Below are 11,881 nucleotides of genomic sequence, written 5' to 3' on the forward strand. Positions count from 1 at the left end.
AACATTTCATTCAAATTTTCGCCTTTCTCGCGTAACAGAATGCGGAGTAATCGTTAAGGGGTCATTTATTGCAGTCGGACCTTGAGCGCCGAAAACGCTTTTAGTTAATTAAATCAAGTCAAAGGGGAATTTTATTAGACAATAATATAAAAAATGCGTACAAAGATATTTGATCCCATAGCTTAAAGCGGCCATTCTATATGCTAATATTTGGCCGTAAGCCGTACGTGGATTTTTTTTTTCAGTCGATACTTCAAAAAAAGAAAAGAAAAAGAAAGTCTGCGCGGTAGCCTAATTAGTGGCTATATAGTATAGTGGATACGGTCTTGAGCACGCGGGTTCAATCCAGGTCGCGGAATGCGATGGCAACGAAATGGAAAAAGACTTGTGTACTTCTATTTAGGTGCACGTTAAAGAACCCCAGGTGGCAAAAACTATATAAACCGGGTGCCTTAATCATACAGTGGTTTTGCCACGTAAAACCGAATAATTTGCTGATATTTAAAAAAGAAAAAGGAGGTGGCTGCGTTCTTCGGCTTATTTCTGGGGGTGTCAACAACATAAATTATTCTCGAGTCTGATTTCCGAGAAAAAACATGTTACGCTTATCCTACATTACATGCATAAATGTAATGCCGTTCCCAAATGTATGACCGCCTAACTCAGAAGCTTGTACATTATAAACAGCTGCTTTCAGTTATTCGGTGCACTATCATAACGACCATAATGAAACAATTAAAGGAACGGCATGTCTCACATACACGTAGAGATATGTGCAGATCTGTTGCGTTCGTTGAAGAAGATAAGTACGGCACCACACGGGGCACTCAGTTTTAATGAGTTGAAAACACGGTGAGACTGTCAAAAATCCTTGTCTAATCAAGTTAGCAGGTTTACAGGCTGCCCTAAAACGGGGCGTTTATATTGATTGAGAGCTAGTAACTTGTTAAGCAGGACTTATTACCACCCGTCCGTGAATTCTCGCAGGAACTGCGCCTCTGCGCAACAGCCACGACTCTCCGGCAGCACAATCATTCGGAATGACAGTCCTCACTTGCATGCAATGACTCACCTTTGAGACTTCAAGAGTGCTGTTATGCGTTACATTCGAACGGAAACGACTATACGGCATCGTACACACACACACACACACATACACACACACACACACACACACACACACACACACACACACACACACACACACATATATATATATATATATATATATGCCGGTACAGTGTTATAAGGTGTTCTTGCCTGCTATGCATATTATTTCTGCGAATGCGAGTTTTATTTGCATTATTCACTAGTAAGTGTGATTGTTACTGCAAACACGTGCGCTTAATCCGGTCGGTAGTTCTCACTTTTTCAATTATTGCATTTAGAAGATTTGTCATTTTTTCCCTTACATATATATCGTGAATATATATGTCTATGTACCCTTTGATTTAATTACCTAGAAACACATTTGTCATTCTTCGCGCCACGCAGTTAATAAACCTGGTTTATATCACTCTAATATTGTTTTCTTCGATCATTGTCCCTGATCAATATCCAGCAACAAGAAGCGCGCGTAAAATGACACGGTATCAATAATAAAATTTTCAACGTAGCCTTCATGGTGCAGAGATACCAGTTACTTTTAGAGGACAGTGGTAAAAACAGCAGTTCACATGGCTAAAACTACATTTGGTACAGGCCGTCAAGAGTCATGGGCACACCGAAGCAACTAAAACATTAAAAAAAATGTACTGCACAGAGGTTCTGCGAGAAAAACTGGGCGTCCCGCGCTCGCTAGCAGACGACGCGCTTGACAACGACAGCAAAATTGAAGACGTCGCGTTGTATAATCCATGCCTCAAATATATATGTTTGCCAAATGGTGTAAACATAAATTTGCAGTTGAAATGAAGCACTATTTTAAGAGCGTACTATGCGCAATCGGCCTCGGCGCCCGCAGTGAAAGTACGTTGAATATGCAGCGGAGCGCGTCTCCGCCCCAATCCAGTTCGCTCGCAGCGCCCTCGCACTATTTTTCCACACGCGGCGCCTCAGCGGCAGAGCGCCGTTCGGCCCACTCGACCATTGTCTAGTGCACTCTAGTTACCACGTTGCGCACAAGGCAAGGCTGTCGTCGATGGCGATGGCGATGGCGCAAATTCCGGGACGAAGGGAGAAAGATGAAATCGAGGAACCGACGCTCTTTTTTTTTTCTTTTTTTGAGTCACCTCTCGAATCGCCAGTGCAAAAGTACATTATTATTTCATTAATTACGGCGGATGATACGCAATAAAAACAAGCATACCGGGAAGCGCGTTCAAGTCGCGTGGGTCGCACCAGAATCATTGAATGACAAAAACATAAAAAATGTATACTAATGTTTGTATTAATTCGATCCGCAATCCGGCTTTCCGTGGCTGTAGAGTGTACTAGTGGCTGCTTCGCTACGGTTTGCAGGTGGTGTAGGTGAACCGAACGTAGCTTTGACACGTTCTATTCACCTGTATTAACAGCTCATTCGTTTCAGCGGTGCAGCAATGGCGCCTTTGAACACCCTATGAGAAATCCGCCGTTCGTTTCAAAATATACAGGAAAGGGGCAGGGCTGGTTCGCGATTTTGCTGCGCCCTTTCTACTGTCGGTGCCGACTTTGTGCAGTCGTGCAGGTACAGTGTCCTAGAATGTACACATACCTTATATTCTAATAGACTGTGGTACAGGTGCGAAGCAGCAGCGCAGCAGACGACACAGCACACATGCACAAGCGCCGTTAAAACCCAGCTTACGACTATCTGCCGTGTCTAGGCAAGCGCGGTTATATTAACGTCTCCGAAGCCGATTACACCAGCAGCTCAAGACCTATTTAACGCAAGCCGTGCACATTGGTCGCACAAAACACACACCAGCTGCACCGGTTCAGCACTTCGGCATTTGTTTCGTGTGCCGCGCTTTTCGTGAATCGGTGCGCGAACTGGTTCACAGTGGTGCAGGCGAATCGAACGGGCCTTTAAAAAATCCGTTCGCTTCATGGAAGAACGGAAAAAAAATTTCGCAGTTTTGCCCGAAAGGCGAAGCATCAATGGCGATAGCGAATTAGCAGAGAGCTATTCGGAGTAGGGATAGTAGCTTTATCGGCTGCATAAAGTTGGACACATTCACTACTAACTGAATTAACAAGCGTGGTGTCAGCGCGCACAAGCACACATGAATAGATTACACTCGATGACCGCAGACAACCACTGTCAAAACGCTGGCAGCAAGCGCAGCTGCCGCAGCGAGCGAGCGAATGTTCGTGCGGTTTATCGCTTCAAGGGAAAACTGAGCGGCCGAATGCACAGCATACAAAGGTCAGAGCCGTTTGGAGGTCGCTTGCAAGATACGGTGCGCGCGACAACACCGGCAGCCCGTACCGGCGCAAACATAATAAAGAACCAAGCGCAAAGCGCAAAGTACCTGAACGCATTTGTTGGCAGAGTAGAAGCCGCCTCCCCCCCCCCCCTCCCTTCCGCGCTTCCTTCCCGCTTCGCTCCGCGACAGCCGACCGGAGCAGACGTGTTGCGGATGGGCTCCTGCTCCACCCCGATAAGCTGCGAGTCGTCCTTCTCCGCCAACGCCGGTTGCTATCGCACCTCCGGCTGCCTTGGTCGCCTCATGCCGAACGGCCCGACGGGTTCGCCGCCGCCTGCGTGTAGATACTCCTACGCTTCCTGGCCCGCCGCTCCTCAGCCCAGCCGCTAAACCGGTTTCGAGTCGGACTCTGCCTGCGCGGCCCTGCCGCGTCAGGCTCTCCGACTGTCAACCGCCGCCCCGACTACTGAAATGGCCGCCGGAAATTCGCCCGATGATGCGGGCCCTTCCAGCGATCACCAACTGACACCATCGATGGTGAACCTCCCTGATGAAGACTCAGATATGGATTCGCGTGAATATTCCTCCCAAGATCCAGGCCTCCTGACATCGTCGTCCGATCCTGCTGCGAGCTCCCCTTCCTACGGGCCTGCGTGGGAATACTCTCTCAGCAAGCATCGGGCGAAGAAGCTCCGCAGGGCCGCCCGGGAAGCTCAGATCTCCTCATCATTGGGTGCAGCTAATTCCGTGAGTGGCACTCCGTCCAATGTCAACGTCCCGTCCCCAGACATAACCCGAAAGCCCGGCCCTCGTCGCCCTAGACTTCCACCCCTTCCAAAGGGTGATCTGAAGGTAGTTATCCGGCCGACAAGAGGCCTAGCCCTCAAACAATACCCTAACCACGCCATCTCGGCAGCAATTGTCATGTCCTGCCAGACCCCCGCCCGTGTGGAGGGGAAATACGTCGTGCGCCCCCACAAGGGCTCAAACATCCTGATAGTCAGCACCCCGCACGAGGAAACTGCTGACGAGATCTGCCAACTTACCCACCTGAAGCTGGCCAACCAAGCCCACCCGGTGAGAGCGTACGTGCCGTTCTCACCGCAAACCATCAGAGGTGTCATTCACGGACTGGACCCCAACAACACAAGAGAAACCCTCATGAAAGGACTGTGGGTGCGGGACACCCGCATCAAGATCCTGGACGCCCGCATCTTGGGCACATCTACAACGGCACTGCTCACCATAGACGGGCCCCACCTGCCCAGGCTGGTCTATCACGGTGGGTGTGAATACCCGTGCCACCAGTTTAGGCCGGCCCGGCAGTTCTGCCAGATGTGTATGCAGTCGGGACATCGTCCGGACGTGTGCCCAAACCCCAACACACCGGTTTGCCGCCAGTGCGGCATGCAGAACCCACCCCCCACCCATGTCTGTGAGCCGAAATGCGGACTATGCGGTGGTCAGCACGAAACCGGCACCAAGGAATGCCCCAAGAGACTGAAACCAGCAAGGATGCTTCAGCCGCCACCCGCCCGCAACAACGCAGAGAAGAGGCCGTCTCGATTGGACGGCCTCCCCAAGATCTACAATAATCGCTGGTTCTACTCCGAGGACAGTGACTCAGCGAGCCGCAGGCAGTCCAGGAGCCGGTCTGGGTCCGGAACCCGAGCCCGGCAACAACAGGCACAACCACCACAAATTCGGACACCGCCCACACCGATGCCGAGGAAGAAGAAGCAGCAGCAACCCGCCCAAGACACAACGAAGCAGGTGAGCTGGGAAGGCAAGGGCAAGGACTCCCCTGCTCCTCAAACAGACCCCCGAATCCCTAAATTACAAGCTATTATAAAAGCGCAAAATGCTAAGATAGCAGAACAAGACGCGAAGCTCACAGCGCTTATGGCCAAACTTGAACAAGTAATTAAACACAACACCGCGCCGCCACCAACCACACCCCCACAGCAACCCAATGAAGTAGTGACACACCAAACGCTACAGCGAACACTACAGGACATGGAGAAGACACTAGTCAGCTCTCTCATCGAAAATGTCACCCAACTATTCAGCGCGCTTCAAGCAAAAATCGAGAACATAGCTGCCAACCTCACGCAGGTAACTGCTACACAGAACCAACACTCCAACTCCATACAGGCGCTCCAGACTCAACGCCGAAAACGCGCCTCGTCATGCGAACAAGGCCCCTCCCGTAATCGCAGCCGTGCCAATTCCATCGGGAGCGATTCAAGCCCGCCAGCCCACCTAGTCACCCAATATGGCCCCAAACCATAAGCCAAACACTACTGAACACATCGAAGTATGGCAGTGGAACTGCAGAGGTTTCAGAAGAAAACAGGGTCTCCTGAAGCAATACCTCTGCACCACCCCCGTAAGACCTGACATTATCTGCCTGCAAGAGATAGGGGCCGACAGAACCCCTACGCTAGCCGGCTACTACACGATCCACCAACCCCACATGGCGAAGGTTGCAATCCTCGTCGCAAAAGACATCACTGTTATCGAGCACTCGTTGTCAGAACCGGAGGTTGAGCACTTAACCATAGAGATCGTACCCAACAAACGGGGCCGAAAGAGCACGTTCGTGGTTAACACGTACAAGCCACCAAGGCCGGCGAAGGCCGATTTCACCAACCTCCTTTCCGAAGCCAATCGACTGGCGCAAGCAAACCAGCTTATTGTAGTCGGGGACTTCAATTCGCCTCACCGGGACTGGGGGTATCAGTCAAACTCAGCAAGAGGAGTGACAGTCGCGCGAGCAATAGAATCCCTACGAATGGAACTCCTTACCGACCCTCTATATCCGACCAGGGAAGGCAACAGTGTCACCCGTGACTCATGCCCCGACCTCACCCTGATCAAGAACGTCGCCGAGGCCACGTGGACGAACCTAGGAGAAACCCTGGGCAGCGACCACTGTATACTCAGCACGTCCATATCATCTAGCAAAATTAGAAGACATCTGGGTGCCGCCCATATCACTGACTGGCCCAAATTCCGCAATGCACCCGTCCCGTCAGGTCCAATCCAGTCGATACACGTCTGGAGCGAGGACATCAGACAGGCATACAAGACAGCCACAGAAACAATACACCGCACACCGGAAGCCCCAGAGGTAGACCGCCACCTTCTCAAGCTATGGGAAAAGCGCAACCGGCTCGTGGGAAGATGGAAAAGGCAACGGCTAAACAGATCCCTCCGCCTGCGGATTGCACAGCTCACAGAGGGCGCTCAGACATACGCCACCAACCTAGCACAGCAAAACTGGCAACAGTTTTGTGAGTCACTGCGGGGAACGCTGGGAACCTCCCGTACGTGGGCAATCCTGCGGAACCTCATCGACCCCTCTAAATCAAAATCTGAATCTACACGCACCCTAAAGCGCATTGCTCACCTCTTTCCGGGAGACAACGTAGCCCTACTTCTTGCTCTAAGGGACAAATACATCGGCACCAGCACCGCGCCACCCTGCTCTGCGACCTATCAGGGTGAGGAAAATCCGGCACTCGACGCTCCCATCTCCGAAGCCGAGGTGTACGCCGCAGTACGATCGTGCACCCGAAATACTACGGCTGGAGCGGACAAAATTAACAACGCCATGATCCGCAACCTGAGCAAGGCACAGATCAGGGACCTCACCAAGTACCTGAACGACTCGCTCTGGGAGAAGAATGAAATTCCCTCCGAGTGGAAACACTCGGAGATCATAGTAATCCCGAAACCGGGCAAGAAGCCGGCAGTGGAAGCTCTACGACCTATATCTCTCACATCGTGCCTGGGCAAGCTCTACGAGCGAGTCGTCCAGACGCGCCTTCAACACTACATAGAAGATAACGACCTTTTTCATCCATCCATGATTGGCTTCCGGTCGGGCCTGTCGACACAAGACGCCTTCCTTCTCCTGAAGGAGGAAGTACTCTCTAACATCCCGAGGGGTGGCGAACACCTCATTATGGCGCTGGATCTAAAAAGCGCGTTTGATAACGTGTCTCACGAGGCAATACTCTCCGAGCTCAGCAATCTCAACTGTGGCGAGCGCACCTTCCAATATGTCAAGACTTTTCTGTCCAACCGAACGGCAACAATAGGAATGGGTGACACGAGATCGGACCCTCAAGACATGCCCAACAAGGGCACACCACAGGGATCGATCATCTCCCCGCTCCTATTCAACGTCGCCATGATCGGCGTCGCAAGGGCTCTGCAGCAGGTTCCGAACATCGGATACACCCTGTATGCGGACGACATTACGATCTGGACAAACACCGGCTCTCTAGCCGAGAAGGAAGACACACTCCAAGCAGCAGCAATCTGCGTCGAAACAGAGGCCATTCGATGTGGACTCCACTGCTCCCCCGACAAATCCGAAGTGATCCGCATACAGGGACATCACTACAAATCGCCAGGCAACCTAAACATCCTCCTACATGGGGTCCCAATCCGGGAGGTACCACTCATCCGGATCCTGGGCCTCTGGCTGCAGAGCGACGGAAAGGCCAACCACACACTCCAACTGCTCAAGACTACAACACAGCAGATCTCTAAGATGATCCGCCGGGTGGCCAGAAACAGAAAAGGCATGCGGGAGGAGGACACGATCCGTTTGGTGCAGGCACTGGTCATCAGCCGCCTTTCCTACGGGCTCCCTTACCTCACCCTGCTCCGAGCAGACTTCAACAAAGTTAATGCGATGATACGCGTAGCCTACAAGAACGCCCTCGGTCTCCCACCGTACACATCCAACGTCAGCTTGGAAGCTTTGGGACTAAATAACACGTTCGAGGAAATTCAGGAGGCGGTCCTCCTGACCCAGAGAGAACGCCTCCTGTCCACAGCGACAGGCCGACACATCCTAAAGCGCATCGGCTACCCGGCGGACCTTGACGCCATCCAGTCGACCACAAACATTCCGACATCGTACCGAGCCAGAGTACACGTGGCCCCGCTCCCAAAAAATATGTCACAATCCCACAACGAAGGCAGAAGAAACGCCCGAGTGGACTACCTCAAACGCACAGTGGGACGGAGCCCGAGGACGGTGTACGTGGACGCCGCCCTATATAAGGATGCATCGAACGCAGCAGCAGCCGTGGTGGTGGACTCTTCTTACGAAGAAGTCTCCAGCATCTCCATCCCGCACTGCACCGTCACAGAAGCGGAAGCTGCAGCGATCGTGCTGGCCGTTCAGTACGGGGACGCGACCAACCGAGAACTTCAAGTAATAACCGACTCCCAAGCGGCGTGTCGGCTCCTTCTTGCAGGCAGAATACCTCAGAAATTAGCTAGGTTCACGACTAATCCATTGGCTAGAAATTCATCGCTCAAACATCAGATCACGTGGGCTCCGGGGCACTCGGGGCTGGAGGGTAACGAGGCCGCGGACAGGCTAGCTCGAGGTCACACAAACCGAGCGGCCACAATCCTCGATCCCACTACTACCCTCCCCGTACCTGCGGCTTACGGCGCGCGACTTCAACACTTGCGCAAACAACGTCAGCTTTACCCCCCACCACACAAGGGGCTAAATGCACAGGAAGCACGGGACTGGAGACAGCTCCAAACCAACACCTTCCCCAACTTACACAAATACAGCATTATCTTCTCAGAACACTACAAAGACGCATGCCCATGGTGCAACGAACGACCCACCGCCTACCACGTCACGTGGGGGTGTACAGGCCCCAAACCGCCAGACATACAAACACAACAACCGGAGGAGCAGTGGGAGGCCACCCTGTCCAGCCCCGACCTAGCAACCCAGCGCGGACTGGTAATCCAGGCGAGAGCGGCAGCCAAGGCCACTGGGGTCTTGAAATGAAGACTCCACTCGATGTACATTTTCCTCCGTATTTATTTTCTGTGTGAATAAACGTTTTCTACTACTACTACTTCCTTCCCGCTTTGCTGCTTTCGCGTGGGAGATTGCGTCGCCAGTTCCCCTTGCGCCCGGTTGCAAGATTTTATCGCCCTTGGACTTTATACGGAACCTCACGCCGACGACGGCAGAAATCTGCTTGAAGTGTCCATATAATTGCTATCGCAATAAAAACTTCCTTCATGGAGGAAGAAATTTTTCTTCCTCCAGGAAAAAATTTTCTTCCTCCATGGTTCGATTCAATTCGGCTCATGCGTTGGCAGGTCGGCTGCTCCTTGCTGTGACTGACTGCCCCACTGCACTGCTGCTGTCCACGCTTTCGCCTCGCCGTCGTCTTGCGTTTTTCGGCAGGGCTACAGCGTTGCGGTTTCGGCATCTGGCTCATCCCTCTCGCTCATCATGCCCTCCAAGTGGAGGAAATGTCGAGTCGTAAGAAAGGAATACAACAAGATAATGAATGAGCTAGGACTCGCGCAGCTTGTTGGCCTTCCTTGTCCAACGACGAAGCTGCAAGCTTCACCTCTGCAGACAGTTCTCGTGTAGAGCGACTTTCGCCTCCGAAGCCGGGAATCAGCACACAATCGTGAAGTTCAATTTCCACGGATGACGGTGGTGAGCCTCCGTTCAAACGGTTGAACGAGCGGTCGAGAAGTGAAGCCTTTGTTGACGACGTCTGCAGACAAGAAGCTCCTTTTGTAGGATGCCAATCAGATAGTGCGGGTACATCCTCATGTGAGCACAGCGACTGATAGCAGCTCAAGTGACAAAGGAAGTCCCCAAGGTAGCGATTCAAGTGATGAGTCTGATGACTTTCTCGCTTCAGACAGCTTCACTGGGCCAGATGAGGGAATAGCCTTCACTTGTAGTCCAACGCTCTCTCATGTACTTTCCGAACAACTGTCTGCAAGTGAAGAGCTTGCTGTAATTGCTTCCAAACATAATATGACGCATGCATGCATTAACGATGTCCTCGATTTCTGCCGGCGAAGAGGCATCTCTGACCTTCCAAAATATGCTAGGACAGTTTTGAAAACTGAGCGCAAAGCTCAGGTGGAGCAAAATGGTTCATTTGTGCACTTTGGCCTTGCAGAAGGAATTCGTCAAGTGTTGCTGCCGGGGCAAGTAGTTCCAAGTGAACTGAAGATACAAGGCAACATTGACGGAGTCCCTCTTTACAAAAGTAGCCAGCTTGCCTTTTGGTCCATTTTGTGCCGCATAAAAATGTGGAGGCATCACCGCCATTTCTTGTCAGTGTGTACTGTGGTGCAGGGAAGACGCTATGTCTGCAGGATTACCTAGAGCCATATGTGCAAGAAGTCTCCGACCTAACCTCTGAGGGGTTAAGCATAGGAGATGTTCATGTTCGGGTGAGCATTGAAGCCATGGTTTGCGATGCTCCTGCAAGGAGCTACGTCAAATGTATTGTTGGCCACACTGGCTATTGTGCGTGCGAGCGATGCAACCAAAAAGGGCAGCACATTGAAAACTGGGTGACATTTCCCAAAGTTCATGCAGCAGCACGAATGCATCAATTCGATCTCAAGAGAACAAGCGCCACCATTCTGGTGTTTTCCAGTGATAAGTGCCCTGTTTGTGCTAGCTTAATATATTCTCAAAACTGACTCAAATATATTCTCAATTCATTTCTGTAATTGGCATGCTTTAAATAGAGCTGCTTTGTTTTAGAACAGATCCCATTCTGTGCAATCCCATTCTGTACGAATTAAAGCGTTGGAACGCATACAGTCTAGTGCTGCAAGGTATGTCCTGGGGCGGTACAATCGGTTTGATAGTGCAACGGAATGAAAAAGAAATCTAGGATGGACTCCTCTAAGCGAACGCCGCAAAAATCTTCGCCTCAAGCTTTTTTACGCTATCTATAATAATCAAACTGGAATCAAGGCCTCGTCATATCTGCGTCCTCCATATTACTTGTCCACCCGAAGAGACCAAGTGGTCAAGGTTCGGGAGTATGCCCCCAGGACTAACCTTTTTAAGTTTTCTTTCTTTCCGAGGACCATATCGGAGTGGAATTTGTTACCGGCTGAGGTTGTGAGCCAAAACTCTGTCGATTTGTTTTATTCTGTATTATGCCCCTCGCACTAATGCCAATGGCGCTGCGAGTTTTGTTTGAATAAAAGAAAAAAAAAGAACCAGCATAAAATCCAGGAGGACAGAAGCAAACTAAGTGACAGAACAAGAGTTAGACTTGGAGATATTAGTTTATCTTCACAATGCCCAACATGGCATTTTTGACACACAAGAGTACGGTAGCTCCAAATGCTGATGTAAGGGTGGGAAAGTTTGCGAAATTCACGCTAGTGTCTTCGACACACTGAACCATAGCTTAAATTGCAGGTAGCTCAGATAGTCAATTTATAATTATTTACTAAGTTATCAAGACTTTTTTTCAGGTGGGGGGCGGATACAGATGTACTTTCTAGGTGACAAAGTTTAAGTTGCTTTTTAATCTTTTTTTATTATTTGTTTGTTTTTTGTTTTCTTTTAGCAAAATGGGTTTTAGGCTTTCTGGGGTTATTCAAAAGATATATCGCAACTAAATGTTTTGTATGTGCGTGATCCCTGCAGCCACATCTCACCTTAACAAGGTTCATAGGTTATTCTAAATGTCTGCGTT

The 11,881-nt window shown here is 50.8% G+C and overlaps 1 protein-coding gene across 1 annotated transcript; it reads left to right on the forward strand.

The window, feature by feature from the left end:
* Positions 1-5,826: 5,826 nt before the first annotated feature.
* On the forward strand, positions 5,827-9,186 carry LOC119454575 (uncharacterized). Its single transcript, XM_037716473.1, has 2 exons — positions 5,827-7,501; positions 7,646-9,186. The coding sequence occupies exons 1-2, from the start codon at positions 5,827-5,829 to the stop codon at positions 9,184-9,186; spliced, it is 3,216 nt and encodes a 1,071-aa protein (XP_037572401.1).
* Positions 9,187-11,881: the final 2,695 nt, after the last annotated feature.

This window comes from Dermacentor silvarum, chromosome 5, assembly GCF_013339745.2.
Source record: "Dermacentor silvarum isolate Dsil-2018 chromosome 5, BIME_Dsil_1.4, whole genome shotgun sequence".
Classification (NCBI taxonomy): domain Eukaryota; kingdom Metazoa; phylum Arthropoda; class Arachnida; order Ixodida; family Ixodidae; genus Dermacentor; species Dermacentor silvarum.

Excerpts from the sequence above, each read along its gene's own strand:
- LOC119454575 (XM_037716473.1), top strand. The coding sequence starts at position 5,827 with ATGGCGAAGGTTGCAATCCTCGTCGCAAAAGACATCACTGTTATCGAG. Across the intron at positions 7,502-7,645 it reads TCAAGACATGCCCAACAAGG|CCGAGAAGGAAGACACACTC; the intron begins GCACACCACAGG and ends CCGGCTCTCTAG.